General features: G+C 34.2%; 3 protein-coding genes across 5 annotated transcripts; all 3 read left to right on the plus strand.

Annotated features, from left to right (window-relative positions):
* Nucleotides 1–495: 495 nt before the first annotated feature.
* Nucleotides 496–1,598, plus strand: LOC106301464 (dehydrin ERD10-like). Its single transcript, XM_013737865.1, has 2 exons — nt 496–973; nt 1,100–1,598. Exons 1-2 carry the CDS (start codon nt 614–616, stop codon nt 1,400–1,402), a joined length of 663 nt encoding a protein of 220 aa, XP_013593319.1. The 5' UTR covers nt 496–613; the 3' UTR covers nt 1,403–1,598.
* A 757-nt stretch (nt 1,599–2,355) lies between these two features.
* LOC106303851 lies at nt 2,356–2,976 on the plus strand. Its single transcript, XM_013740193.1, has one exon. It carries the CDS (start codon nt 2,379–2,381, stop codon nt 2,727–2,729), a length of 351 nt encoding a protein of 116 aa, XP_013595647.1. The 5' UTR covers nt 2,356–2,378; the 3' UTR covers nt 2,730–2,976.
* A 615-nt stretch (nt 2,977–3,591) lies between these two features.
* LOC106303629 (putative tRNA pseudouridine synthase Pus10) lies at nt 3,592–7,040 on the plus strand. Of its 3 annotated transcripts, none has more exons than XM_013739918.1 (15): nt 3,592–3,786; nt 3,879–4,195; nt 4,275–4,383; nt 4,483–4,594; nt 5,001–5,101; nt 5,208–5,279; nt 5,422–5,490; nt 5,569–5,649; nt 5,729–5,848; nt 5,930–6,004; nt 6,121–6,201; nt 6,351–6,424; nt 6,499–6,559; nt 6,642–6,697; nt 6,787–7,040. In XM_013739918.1, the coding sequence occupies exons 1-15, from the start codon at nt 3,658–3,660 to the stop codon at nt 6,860–6,862; spliced, it is 1,533 nt and encodes a 510-aa protein (XP_013595372.1). In that variant the 5' UTR covers nt 3,592–3,657; the 3' UTR covers nt 6,863–7,040. The 3 variants fall into 3 exon arrangements, with proteins under 3 accessions (XP_013595372.1, XP_013595373.1, XP_013595374.1); XM_013739919.1 differs by having other exon boundaries at nt 5,019–5,101; XM_013739920.1 differs by having other exon boundaries at nt 5,055–5,101.
* Nucleotides 7,041–17,324: the final 10,284 nt, after the last annotated feature.

Below are 17,324 nucleotides of genomic sequence, written 5' to 3' on the forward strand. Positions count from 1 at the left end.
CTCACCGGCCACTGAAAGCAGTTTCAATTTCTTTTGTGTTTCTAGAGAGAAGTTGGAGCGTTTAGAGAGAGATAATGGATGTTAACTCGATAATTTTAAACTATCTTTAGCTATGTGTCTCTTTATCTAGTTAGTTTAATAATATGCAATAAAATAAATTAAAAGGATGTACTTCGACCACGTAACTTATAGGCCTAAACGTAACCAATCTTCGCTTCCATACATAAAGTACACGAGTATGCAATATTTAATATCTGGTTTAACTTTTCATCTATATACAATAACACATCCTTTAAACTAAAATAAAAAATAATAATGGATGATTTTATGACATTTTAATCTACCAACTTAAAGAAAATAGTACCATTCTGAAATTTAAGAAAAAAAACAATCCATTTTTTGCTATATTAAAAATTCAATTAAATCTATACAGCGTAACCTCCGCGTTGGCCAGGACCCTCAAGCTCACACTATAAAACCCACTCTCGTCTCTCATCACAATACTCATCACTACTCTTTACTATCACCTTAAAAGCAAAGTTAAAGCTCTCATAGTCTCTGTTTATCATTTCTCGTTAACTGTTCAATATTGATCAAGAGTAACCAACGAACCATGGCCGAAGAGTACAAGAACGCTTCTGAGGAGTTCAAGAACGTCCCTGAACACGAGACCCCAAAGATCACCACCACGGAGGAATCATCCGCGGTGACGGGAGAGGTTAAGGATCGTGGCTTGTTCGATTTCTTGGGGAAAAAGGAGGAAGTAAAACCTCAAGAGACGACCACGCCGCTAGAGTCGGAGGTCGAGCATAAAGCTCAGATCACGGAAGAGCCAGCGCTTGTGGCGAAGCACGAAGAAGAGGAGCATAAGCCTACTCTCCTCGAGCAGCTTCACCAGAAGCACGAGGAGGAAGAGGAGAACAAGCCCAGTCTCTTCCAGAAGCTTCACCGATCCAACAGCTCTTCTTCCTCTGTAAGGAACTAATATAGTCCGTACGGTTATTTATATTTTAGCATATAGTTTTTTTAGTTAAATCTGTAAACAACTTCATCTCATTAAACCCCTTTTTTAAATCTGTTAAAATTTAATTTCTAAAAGTCAAGCGAGGAAGAAGGTGAAGATGGTCAAAAGAGGAAGAAGGAGAAGAAGAAGAAGATCGTTGAAGGAGAAGAGAAGAAGGGAGTGATGGAGAAGATCAAGGAGAAGCTTCCAGGTCACAGCGAAAAAACAGATGATTCTCAAGTCGTCAACACGGAGGCTGCAGTACCAGTGTCGGATGAAACGGCGGAGCATGCGGAGGAGAAGAAAGGGATTCTTGAAAAGATCAAAGAGAAGCTTCCAGGTTATCATGCCAAGAGCTCTGAAGAGGAGGAGAAGAAAGAAAAGGAGTCTGATGCTTAAGAAAGTTGAACGAATATATAATGATATTGGAGTCGGACATTTGCTGTGTTTCTTTCTGTGATGATTTCTCCTTTATGTGTTTAAGCTGTTCTGTAAGATTGTGTCTTTCGTTGGTTGCATTAGCACCTTTCTATTGTAATTTGCATTGTCTATTTTATAAAGTTCGCATATGGGTTCTAAGTAATGTTTCGAGTAATGTGTGTATTCGTTTGCTATCTCCATAGAACTCCTAGTATATTTGGGTATTACAGTGTCATACTCCTAGTCTCCTATCCACATGATATAATCGTATTAGCAATAGTTTCAAATGATGATATCCATAAGAGTGGAAAAAAATGTAAAAAACAAATACTTAATTCTAAGACCTTTCAGCATGTCCCATCTGGCTTCTTGAGATTTTGCCCCACAAAAAATTCTCATAAATTATTTTTCAAGATGAATCACTGTCAAAGACTCAAAACTGATTAGGAACAAAGAGTAATACCGACATAATTTTGAAAGAAAATATGATAAAATAAATAAGACAAAGAGTGTAGCAATCAGACATCAGCGTTTTAATGAATGTTTCATAATTATATTTATATTTGTTTGAAAATATTATAGCCATTTGTTCCACTATGAACTCCAGTCGTATCAACTTGTTCCTATATTTTAAAAAAAAAAAATTCTATGGTGTCTTTGATGGTCATTTCAACAACAAAAATCAAAGAAGTTGTAGTCTTGTAGATATCAACAGAGAGTAGGTATATTACAAACGTGCTGCGTTCAACATATTTCTCCAATCCAGCTTTAGTGAATTAAATCTGAGGGGGGGTTTGTCTGGCATCTTGAAACCTTCCAACTCGATCAGAGGCTAACAGTTGAAAAAAGGACTAAAATCTTATTGGGCCTGTTGGGATTCAAAAGCCTAAATCTTTAGAAAACCCTTTCTCTCTCTCTTCGATTAGCGGCGTATCTCTCGTTCATTTGATACACAATGGCTTCGTCTGCACCGCAGGGATCTATTGATCCTCTCACCGGTAAAGATCCGGCAAAAGCGTTGACCGCCGTAGCGTCTGGATTTTTCGAGAATGTGAAGAAAAACAAGCAAAGCTTCTTCCAGTTCGCCGCCATGACTGGGATCTTGCTTCTGAGCTTCCGATCCGTAAGCCAGAAGTACCGAATCCACGATCTGGAGGAAGACACGGCTGTTCTCAAGAAGGAGAGCGATACTTTGACGGATCGTATGAGTAAAATCAAGAGCGAGCTTCTGCATCAAGCGTCCATCGACTCTTCCGGCGTCTTTGCTGCTCGACTCCGTCTACTTTTCGGCGAGGATAAAAAGTGACCGGAGATTGAATTTGGTTTGAAGTCAACGAGGTTACGGTCATGCGATGTTATGTTATAGGTCTATACAGATGTCTCTGAATAAGTACGGTTTGCAAGGTGATGTGATTCAGACAATGGAGTATCGTTTTGGTTTTGTGTGAAATCTTGCTTGGTGTTTATGTTTATGAACGGTTAGGTTTTGCAGATTTGTATGAGGCATTTCATCGAACACTTTAACTGCGTTTTGGACTTGAGAAATTTTTATACTATTGGGTATATATTTAACGTCAAACCCAACTGCAATAAGTATAATTCAATTCCGGAACTGGAAACTAGATTTGAAAGTGTCACGTGACTGTTTGGTAATTTCACCAGTCGATTCAATGTCATATGGTGAAATTGAGTATATGATATGCAATTTCAGGTAAGGTTTGATTCCAGTTAGGTAGGTAATTAATCCGATGATCATTCCTTTTTCATTGAGGAGATCGTTTGTTGAATTATATAAACGTATATAGTAGACTACATTTGTTCTCTTTATGTAAAACATTTGAACGATCATCGATTTTGGCTGTGGTAGAAAAAAAAAAAGTTAATTAACCTGGATGGGGGTAATAATGGTTTATGTAGTTCCGGGGATCATTTTTGGGGCCTAACCGTAATTTGGGCATTTTACTTCTAATCGTGCGTACTTCGCAGGTCTAAACTTTAGGCAATCAATCGCCTGAGTGTAAAAAGTAAAAACACTAGGAAGAAAACAAAAAGAGGGGGCGTTCCGAGAAACGAACTCGGGACCTCTCGCACCCAAAGCGAGAATCATACCACTAGACCAAACGCCCTCGTTGTTAGTTTTCTAACATTGTGCTATCCAACCAATCCGCTAGTAACTCTCCTTAAATTCACTGCTTCATTGCTAGAAGCAGCCTTCTCCGATTATTCGAAGAACAATGTCCGACGAATCAAAACCCGCGCCCGGCGGTTTGCTCAACGGCCTCGAAACCCAAAAAACACGGAGAGTCAACGAAGCAGCTCGATCTCTACATCCCAGTGCTGTGAAAGATCTGCTATCTCTCGGGGTCCGTAAACCTTGTCTCTTCCTCTCACTAGCTCTTAGGGTTCCTCTTTCCAATTAGTTGATCGAGCCAGTGTGTCTTCTTTGCCCTCTTAGGTCTGCGAGAGATGTATTCTCCGATTGGTAACCGTCACGGCGACTTTCGATTCCGATCTGGCGACAGTGTCGTCATCAACTCTTCGGGGCTGGCTAGGCTCCGGAGTCGAGGAAGCTGCGTCACCGGAGCCGAGCATCTGCATTGTTTGTTTAGGTGTATTGCAGTTCGTTTTCTCCGATGCCAAACAGACGCTGGTGAAATCGGATCACGTCGCATGGATCACGGACTTGGTGAAGCAGCAAGGTCACGAGTTCGATTCCTTTGTCCTTGAAGTCTCTTTGCCATCGACTATCTCGGAGAATGAGCGTGCAGTCTTGTAAGCTTCAGCACCTAGAAAGTATATATCTTTTATTTATTTTTTTGCTTAAATGTTGATGTTTCTACCATTGGTGTAGGTTATACCTTAAAGGAAAGTATAGCGATGAAGCTTGGCTGCAGAGTGAAAAAGTTTCTGTAAAGGATGCACTGAAAGTTTTAGTCTTGGATCCACTTAGAGCTTCTTTGGTGATTCCGTGTTCTGTTTTGTAAAGCTGTTCACCTATGCTTCTGTTGCTTTGTGTTTTATCCAACAGATTGAAATTTCTGCATGTCGTCCTTTTGCAGGGCGCTAAATCAGATTCAAGCTCTTTTCACATCCGTTTGACATACTCTCAGGCATCAGATGAGGCTCAAGGCTTGTCTGAAACAAAGCATGAAAGAAAGAAGAGGAAAACAGGTAGGTCGATGTTTTTTGAACTCCTCGTTGTTCATCTGTGAGAATTGACTGATTTTGCATACATTATAACTTGAAACGTCACCCATAACTGTAATCTTTAAGGAGATTGTTGGTTAAAAATTAGTTGACCTTTATTTGTAAATTCTTCTATGGTTATGCCACAAGACTTTTTGAGCTTTATCTTAATGTCCAGTGAGGCAATGTGCATTTTACGCCGACCTCTTTATCTGCGCTACTTTATTCTCTTGAATAGCTGTTATATTTTCAAATAATAAATGCATATATATATATACATAGCTATTTGTTCAATCTTGTCTACCATTGCCTGCCCCATGTCTTCTTATGACGGTTTATTCATTTTTGGACTTTCTGGTCATCTACATCAGTTCCTACTGTTTATATACAGATATCCCAACACTTGCAGATTTTTCAAGTGCTATATTTCGTGTATTTTATGCAGACGAAGAGAATGGATCAAACTGTATGTCCGAGAATCCGTTTAAAAAGGTAATTGTTTGCATGTTTAACCCTAGACTTATGTTGGATAAGAACTTTTGTTGTCTGCGTTATTTGGCTTTCAAGAACTCATGTTCTCTACCTTCTTTATTACCAGGTTTCTGAACCATGCATCTTGTCAGTTCATTGCAACAAGATGCCTATCTTTTTTGGTGGCAGATACTTTAAGGTAAGTCGATGTTTTCAAGTTCTAGCCATTTCATTTTTGTGGAAATTGTAGTTCGGTAGCAAATGGATTCACATATGACCCAAGCAGAACGTTTACCTCTTGTTGACGATCTGTTTCAACTGATGGTTGTTTTTCTTTGTAGTACTCCAGAAATGTGAGTCAATCAAGATGGATTATTGATGATGAAAGAATGGGTGAAGCGTCTGTTGAGGTAGTACACTTTGTGGTTATCTGGATATGTATAAAGACAAGATGTGACTTAAGAGATCATTATATATTTTTTTTTCAGGAGATAATTGGTGGAAGTATTCTTCCAGCATGCCTCGGGGATTCCTACAAGTTCCATGCTGCTGGCAGAGAAGATATTGATGTTAGAAAAAAATCCCTTTTCCGATTACATATTCGAATTCACCAAGTTTTTGCTGATAATATGAAAGAGCTCTGTTCAGGTACGGATGTTGGGATCAGGTAGACCTTTCTTAATCGAGGTTCAGAACTCCCGCAAATGTCCATCTCAGCAATCGTTGACGGAAATTGAAGAAAAGATAAACAATTCAGAGAAAAAACTAGTAAGGCCATTGAATACATAGGTTGTATCAGTTGATAATGTTGTTTGTTTGCAAGCTTACAAGCAGTATTTTTGGCTGCAGGTTGGAGTTAAAGATCTTAAATTCATCGGAAGTGAGTGTTGGGCAATGATGCGTGAAGGAGAAGCAGAGAAACAGGTCAGTTTTGTTTAATCCTATCGAAATATTTCTATCTTAACTCAATTAATAGTTCAGTTACAAGTGTAATGAAGACTATTAAACCAACTGCTCCGATGTTTTCTATAATATTGCAGAAGCAATATGCTGCACTTGTATGGATTTCTCGTCCACTTGAAGAGGAAGATTGCAACTCAGTTTCTTCCATGAAAGAATTGGTGAGTCACACTTGGTTTCTCTTTGCCCTACTTTTATTTTTCTTTGTAGCGAAGTATGTATCTTCGGATCATACTAGAACTCAACATGTCTGTCCTCAAAAACACTGTTCTTTGTCTTCTTGAACTTCTTATATATTATGTCACTGCAGAAAATCTTGCAGAAGACACCAATAAGAGTGCTTCACCGACGAAGTCAACTGGAACGTGAAAGGACTATACACTGGTTAGTGATGATCTTTCTTGAATTTTAGCTTCTTCTTTTTAGTAATAGTCAGTCTTTGTGGTTTCAATCCTCAGGATGAAAGTCGAAAAGATAAAAGGAAACGCTCACTACTTTCTATTGCATCTATGCACTCAGGTTGCAACATCTTCTACACTCATCTCATTATAGCTATCATAAATTAAAAATAATTGCAAATTTTAATTTTTCAATAATGCAGGCTGGAACATACATCAAAGAGTTTGTTCATGGAGATCTTGGTCGTACCACTCCCAGGTATGGTAAAAAACAGAACCTCCAGTAGTTTGGCTTAAGAAGAATAGCATTGAACCATATTAACTGCATTTATTTCATTTTGGTTACAGCATGGGATCAATTTTAGGTTGCAGGGCGGAGATTATACAACTAGATGTGACTGATGTGAAAATGGGCGATTCTTGAAGGCCCGAGTAACAATCCATAAGCTCTCTTATTTTTTTTTGTAGTTTTGATTCCTAGAAAAGTATATATTTTTCCCATAATTTAATAGTAATTTATTGGATTTTGATCTTTAGAATAAAGAATTACTTAGTAATAACATTATAACGTGGAATCAGTATGTGATTCTGTTAGATCTAAATTAGTTTTTTTTTATCGAAAACATTATCTTAGTGTATAAACATGGTTGTGTTAGCTGAACACAGCTCATGAAGTATAACTGTAATGATCACTGCCGGCTAAAAAACGTTATACAGTAAGCAGTGGTTCTCTCTCACTCTCCCTCTCAAGACGCAAGAAGAAACTGATCTCTCCAATTCAAGTCAAATTTGGATGACCATGAAGCATCCACCATATCATTTGATTTGCCAATCTGTTGCAACTTAAAAACTTTACTCAAAATTAAACTGAAAAAATCGTATATTTTAAATTTTTTGTTCTTTTACAATCTTCTGTTGTGGACGTCCTACTTCATGCCTGGCTTTAACTTGAATTCGAGCAATTTTAGGGTTCGTCTGAGTATAGGTTTCGCCTCTAGGGTTATGTATACACATGTTATCTCGTGGTAACTGACATTGCCTGGCTTTAACTTTAATAGGAGACTAATATAACTGAGCATGTACGACCATACAATATACCATTTTCCACCAACTTGATCATTTTGTTAAGAAAGTTTGTTGTCTTGTTTTTATTCTATGTTTGAGAATATCCTATATTTTTATATATTAAAACAGAAATCACAACCTTGATTCATGTGTAATTTTTTTTAAAAAATATACCTAATGGACCTATTTTTAGAAAATCATGTTACATTTAATCTCTAATCTTATCATTTAAATTTTGAGCATACCAGAAATTTTTATTGGGCTATAAATAATTGGATTTAAACAATAGATGATCCATTGGATTTATAGATAGTATAAATTAAATAGATATAATTTAATGTTCTAATACTATACCTCCATATGTTAATTATTTAAACATTTATCGATGTTAACTTTTAAAATTATAAATATTTTTTTTAAATAACAAAAATCATATTATCTAACAATGATTAATCTTTATAACCTTAAACCAATGAAAACAAATTAACTATATCGTTTATTTTAAAAATTAAACAAAAACTAAATGTTTAATTATTTACTCGATAATATAAATCTATGAAGCGAAAAGTTTAATTTTTTTTTAAATTTCTAAATTTGTGAAATGTTATAATATTTTTGAATATGACAATAAAATAATATTTTACTAATATATATATATATATATATATATAGTTACGATTTTAATAATGAAATAATAATCTAAAAATATATATATAGAAAAAAATATAAATACATGTGAAAGTTTGAAATAATTTATTCAATGAAAAAATATACCGTATGCTTATTATTTTTTAAAAATTGATAGACACATATATATTATAATATATATCAATTTAGAATTGAAAACAAAATGTTTATATAAAAATAAAGTAAAACAAAAATCCGTAGTACATTATTATAGCTTCTGTACGTTATGTCAACACCAATCATTTCTCTTATATACATAGATACAAAGTGTCAAGAAAATATGGAAGATAAATGCTATACTAAAAGTCTGTAAAAATCAGATTTTATTTGCAGAAAAGCTAACATCCCCCTATGTATTAAACTTGCAAACGGGTAGGGCTGGACACGATCGTATATCCGGATTTTTGAAGGTATTTTTGATTTACTTCGTATGTTACGGATATCTAATTTTTCGATTTGTTTTGCTTCGGAAAAATACGAATATCCGGAAAATAAATAGATATTTACAGATATTTATAAATACTTACGGATATCTCATCCGTTTTAATTAATACAAATAATCTTAAAAATTCAATACAAATTTATTTTTTTAATATATTTTTTGCATGATTTATAAAATAAAAACTAAAAGAAATAGTGAAACTACTAAATTTTAAACTTAGTTAACAATTATAATAACACAAAACTTAAAAAAAAATGATTATTTTATAAAAAAAATTCTCTTCTTTTTCATGTAATACTTTTATATAAGTAATAATGTGAATATAATTTGTCAAATCATATGTTATAATAATAATTATATAAACTTATACATTTAAAACATTAAGTATAATTAATATGTACATGTATTTATATATTTCCGGATCAGAGCGGATATCCGCTTCTTAAAATTTTGATATTTGTGATTTGCTTCGATTTTAACGGATATTGATTTTTAGTATTTGCTTTGCTTCGGAGTCTACAGATATCCGGAAATTTTGGATCGAATTGAGACGAATAACGAATCGAATCAAAATTAACGGATAAAATGTTCAGCCTTACAAACGGGACTGCCATCATGAAAATTCTCCATGCAAACTCATTGTCCAAAATTAACATTCGCCTATGTATAAAAAATATTATGCTTTGATTTTGAGAAGACTTTTAGCTTATAGTAATTAATGCAAAAGCTTAGTTTCTTCGCACATTTTTTGTTAGGCAGCTCATTATTCAGAACACTGAAACCCAAAGTGTGGATATTTTAATACCCTCGAGCAAACCAAAAATATCACTTTATACTAGATCTCTATAAACTTGGAGTCTTGGACCAATTAAACCCAAAATATCCGACTAACCAGCAATGCAATTATCATCAAAACATGATAGATCGATGAATACTCAAAAAATATAAATGTATATGTATGACTTGCGTGTTTTGTCTAGAGATGATGATAAATGCATAACTATGATCAAGCAACAAATCTTATCGTAAAAGCATGAAAATTATGAATTGTTTTCAACTGATAAACAAAAAGTAAGCAAGCTATAACTTATATTGTATATATATATAGGTCAGAAATTATACCAAATGAAGGAGTACACGTAATCTCTACAACTGTTTCAAATAGAATAAGGGAACATCATAATAACGTCGTGGACTTTCAAAACAAGATGCTTCTCTTTCCCCCTATGTTCTTAAAGTAAATCAAAACCTCTGTTACCTTTTCGGAAATCTGGGTCCTTCTCTTTTTCTTAGTGTTTTTTTCTAGAAGACGAAACATCAAGACTTCAAGACTTCCAAAAAAAAAAGCATCAAGACTTCGCACAATGACACCTTCTCACGATATATTTCAAAGTTTTTACACTAGAAAGGTGGAAAATATCACAGGGTATTAAAGTTTTTAACAAAAAGATATAAAATAAATAACGATGCAATGGTCTAGATCAACAAAGAGTGAAGGATCAATACCAAAAACGATTTTATGTAAGAACTCAAACAAAAAGAGAACAACAGAATCAAAGTTGTGGGAAACAAGAGAATGGTAATTAATCCACACCTTACCTCATGCCAAATAGAGGCTTGTCATCACCAAGTAACAGATCAAGCTCACCAGATTCAAAACATTGATAAATATGGTATATCAAGAGGGTTTTACAAAGAAACCCTAACAGATGTCTGTTGACAGTATGACCACCTCCCTCTTTCACACACCATGCATATACATAAACTTGTATACATAGAAGGAGGTGGACAGAATGCCAAAGAAATCTGTAAGAAACTCTTTGTCAAACCCTAGTGAAAGGAAAAGAGTTAAAGTGTAAAAATCCAATCTGTAACCCGCTCATGAAGCTGTATTCAACTCTTGGAGAGAACACACACATTAATTAGAGGAGTCTTGTAGTAAATGGTAGAGTGATGTGAGAGAGGGAAGGTGGTGGTTTATTTATTGGAGGAAGAGAGAGAAAGAGAGTTTCCGCGAGGCAGATGACTCCTCTTTATGACGGCTAGCTCAAAACCCTATAAGAAGATCTATAGGATCTGGGATTGAAAAGACCATAGATCTAACAACATTAACAGATAATCGTGTAAGAGAGAGGTTAGAAAAGGAAATATATGTGGCTTTCTTGAGGGGAAAAAACTTATTTCTTCGTTATGAAAGAGATTGAATAGTTTTCTTTATTTATTTCCTTTTGTTTCTTCACCAAAAATAGTTAGCAACTTTTCAACGGGGTTTACCTTAGCGCCTACCGTTTCCGTTTCCTTTTCCTTTTCCTTTTCCTTTTCTTTTCTCTTTCACCCTTTTTCTTCATATATATAAACGTTGACGTTGGCAATATGTACACAGTCTGACCCAAAAATATAAATTAGAGTAATATCGAATTAAGTCGACTAGTCACGAAAATGTCGACAAAAGTGGAGTAGTCACTACTACGGATGTTCGATTCCCTATCGCGCGACTTGCGACATGCGACCTGCGACTGATCGCATGTCGCATATTGTTGTTCGTTTTGATGTCGCGTGACATGTGACCTGCGATTGGTCGCAAGTCGCAAGTCGCAGGTTGTTGTTCGTTTTGATGTCGCGATCAGTCGCGGGTTCTCATTCAAGTCGTCCGAAAAACAGCGACTAAAAATTAAGAAAATTTTGATCGCTCGACTGGTTGCAGGTCGCAGATTGCAGGTCGCGCGACACATAAACGAACATAGTTTTAGTCGCAGGTCGCAAGTCGCAGGTCGCGCGACACGTAAACGAACGTAATCTTAGTCGCATGTCGTAGGTTGCAGGTCGCGCGACGCCCGAACATGAACTACTTTTTTTTGGTGACATTAATTGAAAATTGACCTTCATCATGTAAAGAACCATAATTTTTTTATTTTTATTTTTATCGAATTAAGTGTAATATAATTAGCTACAAAAACACAAAATACTACAGTATACATACTCTACATGAACTATTGTGGATTCGCAATAGCATATTGTTATATCATCAAATTTTGCGTGAATAATATGCATGTAATGTTGTCACGTCGATCAGTGATCACCAGAACCGTTAGTACGTTACTAACAATAAACTATTAAACTTATTAATAGCAACGTTAATATATCCCAAACAGAGAATAGTAATATGGCTAATTTTGTTGGCGCGAGTTTAACAATTTTCTCATTCTGGTTCATGCCAAAGATACGAGACAACTTCCACTTTGATGGGTCCATTTACTAGTCCACTAGAGGGGAGTGGATTACAGAATCCAAAGCTCGGGGTAAAAATGAATATTAAGTCTAAGACGTCTTTGATCAAAAAAAAAAGTCTAAGACGTCTAAATTAACTATCTCTAGGACTAGGGCTCATAAAAAAGATGGGTAAATCTACATGGAGATGGCCAGCCTCATTATTTGTATTACATAAAAAAGATGGGTAACTCTACATGGAATTCATCGGTTTTTTCCGAGGAACACATTTTTCCTCGGAATATTCCGACGGATTGATATTCCCTCGGAATTCCGTCGGTATATTCCGAGAAAATTCCGAGGAAACCCAATTTTGTGTTTCCTCGGAAATTCTTCGAGATATTCCGAGGATTTCATTTTCCGTCGGAATGTCCGTCAGAATACCGCTGTTTTCTTGTAGTGTAAATATATTTTGGAGAATACAAAATATAATGGGAATTAAAACATCTTCCCCCACCATGACCTTCATAACAATCTTTTTACAATTTTGCTTCGAAGAAATCACTACTTTTTATGTATATAAAGAATTTTCACACTATTTTTTTTCATGGTAGATCACATTGTAAAATTTAGGGTATGCATCTCTCTTTCAAAAACAATAGAAACCTAAAATTAGATGGTGTCGAAGGCGTCTCCCCTAGCCTCTAGTCATCGTCTTTGTTTTCTCGCTGCCTCTGTTTCCTCTCTTCCGTCTGAGATGCATGGGGCTCTGGTTTCTTCCGACTTCACTTCTCCGGCGACCTGCTCATGAGGTTTCGTTCAGTTGTGGAGTTCGTCAGTCCTTGGAGTCCCGGCAAGGCGTGTAAGGTTGGTCAGTTCAGGGAGTCGGTTTTTAGGGATTGAAGATTGTAAGATCTCATTTTCCGTTTGGAGATCTCTGGCGTTCCTCTTCGTTAGGCGGCGCGTGAATCTGTTGAAGACATTCCTCTCACCGGCCTCGGTGTGTCATGACTTTATCCGTCATTTGAAGGAACGGTGTAGGAGGTTGGTGGCGCGTGAGAAGTTTTGTTTCTTGGTGTCTTGCGACGGGTCTCTTCCCGCCGGTATCGTTCCAGCTTGTTCGTTTTGCTGATGTCTTTCAATCCCAAGTGTCGTAGTTCTAGGTCTTGTTGTCTTCGTTGTTGGTATCCGTGTTGTTGTTATTTTTTTCTGTGTTAGTGGCTTGTCTTGGTGGTGTTTGTGTTGGTTTGTTGTCGTTGTTTAGTTCTCGGTTGTTTTGGTGTCGTAGCTTGGTCCTTAATATCCCTTAGTGTTTTGGTGGGTTTCTTGAATCCGTTTGTGGTGGTAATATTAAAGTGTGGTGAGAGTTGGGTTAGCAGAGGTTATTCGTAGAGTGGTGGGTGCAGTGATCGCTTATCGGTGCTTATCGGTTCTCACACAGTGTTTTTGTAGGGTCTGTATGGTAAGACCTAGGCCTGGGCATAAAATCCGGAACCCGAAATCCGAACCGAACCCGAACCGAAAAACCCGATCCGTTATCCGATCCGAAACGTGTTATCCGATCTGAAACGTAAAAATACTCGAACGGGTTTTGTAGGGTGGTACAAAAAATATCCGAACCCGAAGTGTTATTAACCGAACCTGAACGGGTAACCCGAAAAATCTGAAATTAATAGTCAATATAAATATTTTGAAATATATATAAGTATTCCAATTATTAAATTCAATATTTGTGGTAATATTATATATAATAATAAATATTAAAATTCTAATAAATGCTTTAAGTACACAATTAGTTATAAATAAGTATTTTATAATTTACTCATTCAAATAAAAAGTCTACTCTCTATAAGGCAATACATATTGTTTACAAATGATGTTTGTTTTCATGCTTGATTTAACATTTTATTGTTATTTTATCAATTTTATATGTGATAGATTAATTTTTATTTATTTTAGATGTTTTTCTTTGTGTTTTACTTCAAAAATTTTGTTATTTTTATTTTGGTCATATCCGAACCGAACCGATATAACCCGAATCCGTACGATATATGATTACTTTATGGGTTTTATAATGCAATACAATTTTGAACCGAACCCGAAGTGTTATTATCCGAACCCGATCTGTACTAATAAAATTTTAGTATGAGACCTAGAAGCGTAAACCCGAAAATCCGAAAACCCGAAAACCCCGATCCGAATGCCAACGGGTACCCGAACGCCCATGCCTAGTAAGACCTCGTCTTAGTTGAGTTTGTGTCTGGGCTTCTTTCTATGACTAAGTGGGCGCGATGAGCGTCACACTTTTATCTGAAGGGGGTGTGGATCGTATAGCGGTTCTTTCTGTCGTGTCATGAAGTCGCATGATTTTAGTTCTTGAGCGGTATCATTTGGCGTGCGTGTTGCAGCAACGATAAGTCGTCGTGTAGGAGGTGGAGTTTATCGCGTGGCGAGCTATGGACAGCAACATCGACAATTTCCGATCATTGGCCTCTACAAAAATTTAAAATCTGCTAATTATCTTTTTATTCGCTCTTGGGTTGTTTAGCCTTATCTAGTATTAGTGTCGGTTTTGATTTTTTGGTACTGTAGGCTATCCTGGTATGGGTTAAAGTAGCCACTTTTATGTGGGTTTTTGTGGATGAGGATTGTTCATTCATCTCCGAGTTTATTTTTGAGTCATTCCTTTGTGGGTTCTTATAGTCATCTTCATATGATGTGTTTCTTTCGAATAAAATAAATTACTTTTCTCTGAAAAAAAAAAAAGAGTGTAACACCCACTGTGATGTATGCCGAATCTCTTTATTTTTATTCAAAAAAAAAGAATAAAGGAACAAACTCCAATAAAAAGGAGTTAAAAAGGAGTTAGCATTGCTATAAATCCATCCGTATGAATAATAGAAGCACTCTTCAAGGTATTAATTGCACCAACTCATAATAATAGTACTCCTCACTATTTATTGCCTCAAAATCTACCCCATCCACTTTTTTCAGCCACCAAGCCACTTAATTGAATTAAAATTACATTTTAAAAAAATATTTCTTCCTACACTTTTTATACTGAATGGGGTATGTTCGTAGTGGTTACGTATGAATGTGTTTACGTACGAATGTGTAACAACGTTTTTCTTATTATATTCCTCGAACTGTTGCATCTGTCTTTTATTTATTTTTTTGTCATCACATCTGTATTTTATTTGTTTTTCTTTTCTTCATCTTGTGTATTAAGGGTCCGAATGGTAACCGCGATTTTGGTAATAAAAGCGGTACGGAATTGAAGTACGGTACGGTCCAACTGTGGTTTGTGCGGTTTGCGGGATAAATGCAGTTTTGAAAAAATTAGCGGTGCGGATTTGTGTTTGATTGGTGAAAATATAATTTGCAGAATTGAAATTTTTTAAAAATATAAATAATACAAAAGAAATATATCAGTATAACTAACATAACTAATTTTTTTAAGTATTAACAATTATATTTAAGTTTACATGATTTACTTTAAATTTAAATAAAAAGCCAAATTTTGATATTGAACCAATTTTCTAGTTCAATTTTGTTGTAATTATTTTCTTATTATTAAAATATATGATTTTAGTTTGTTTGTTTGTTTTTTTTAAATAAGAAAATAAATAAAAAGTAAAATATTTTGGATTTAAAATTGTGAAAAGAAAAAATAAATATTAATTTCATAAAGTATTTTAGATGAATAAAATCTATATTTTCAAAAAGAATCGTAAACTAATAAAGTAAATTATATTATTTAAAAAATAAATCAAGTGGAGCTTGTAACCCAAAAAGTTATACACAATGCAAGTCAAAATATTATTATATCCTATCAAAAGCATAACAAGTAATGTAAGGTACTTTTCATTAATATTATAAATAGTGGTACGTGAGTCGATGATATTTGAAACGTAGACTTTGTGCTATATTGAAACAAATATTAATTACACAGGTGCGGTTTTCAGCTGAACCACTATCTTTTATGTGGGAGTAGTTTTAAAGTGCGTTTTTTGGATTCTGCATGTATACAAAAATAATTTGTGTATTTACTTTTTGTTTTTTTACTAGTGTGCGTTTTTGAGTGACAGTGGTGAATGGTGATCAATTGGCGGTTTTGACAATTCCGCACTGAAAACCGCGAATTGCATGTCCCCGTTCTCAACCTAAAACAGAAGTCAAAATCTTGATTTATGTGTGATTTTTTTAAAAAATAACATAATGAACATATTTCTACAAAGTCATATTACATTTAATCTCTAATCTTATCACTTAAATTTTAGGCATACCAAAAAATTTTATTGGGCTATCAATAATTGGATTTAAACAATAGATGATCCATTGAATTTACAAATAGTATAAATTAAGTAGATATAATTTAGTGTTGTGATACTATACCTTCATATGTTAATTATTTAAATATTTGTTGATGTTAACTTTTAAAATTATAAAGATTTTTTTTTAAATAACAAAAATCATATTATCTAACAATGATTAATCTTTACTACCTTAAACCAATGAAAACAAATTTAAAACTATATAGTTTATTTTAAAAATTAAACAAAAACTAAATGTTTAATTATTTACTCGATAATATAAATCTATGAAGCAAAAAGTTTAATTTTCTTTTAACTTTCTAAATTTGTGAAATGTTACAGTATCTTTGAATATGATTATAAAACAATATTTCCTAATTTTTAAATATATAGTTACGATTTTAATAATAAAATAATAATTCAAAAATATATCTATATATAAATATATAAATACATATGAAAATTTGAAACAATCTATTTAATGAAAATATATACCGTAAACTTATTATGTTTGAAAATTAATAGATACATATATATTATAATGTATACCAATTTAGAATTGAAAATAAAATATTTATATAAAAATAAAGGAAAACAAAAATTCATCGAGATCTAGTATTAATTAAATGAATAAATCAGTGAATTCAACCAAGCTCTGTGATGAAATGGGTTTCGTATTTATTTGCATTCAATGATAGTGAAAGTAAAAACTGAAACATCGGGTTTGTCGGATTGTGATGATGTCAGTGAATGTATGATTAAATCATTTAATAAATGTTTCAAATTTCTGCTTTCCAGATCATTACAGGCTATTGGATTTCAAAATGTGTACTATAGTGATTTTGCCTTTAAATGTAAATCACTCTTTTTATAATGAGGGTTAATACAAGAGTTATTTACATCCTAGGGCAATTTCAAGTTTTTTATTACAAGATAGAGTAGTTATTGCTCCTAAGGTAGTTTTTTACAACTACTACTTAACTAAGTTCATTATTCTAACTAAATGGGTCCCACAATTTTTAATCTCATTTTTCTTCTTTTTTTCTAACAGAGAAATAATTCTAAAAATAACAAAATGAAGAAGTTGATAGATCGTAATTTGAACAAGATGTTGAAGAACGAAATGAAAAATCCTGAGAAATCCCAAGAAAAAATCTGGAAAACAAAATGAA

This window comes from Brassica oleracea, chromosome C7 (assembly GCF_000695525.1).
Source record: "Brassica oleracea var. oleracea cultivar TO1000 chromosome C7, BOL, whole genome shotgun sequence".
NCBI lineage: Eukaryota > Viridiplantae > Streptophyta > Magnoliopsida > Brassicales > Brassicaceae > Brassica > Brassica oleracea.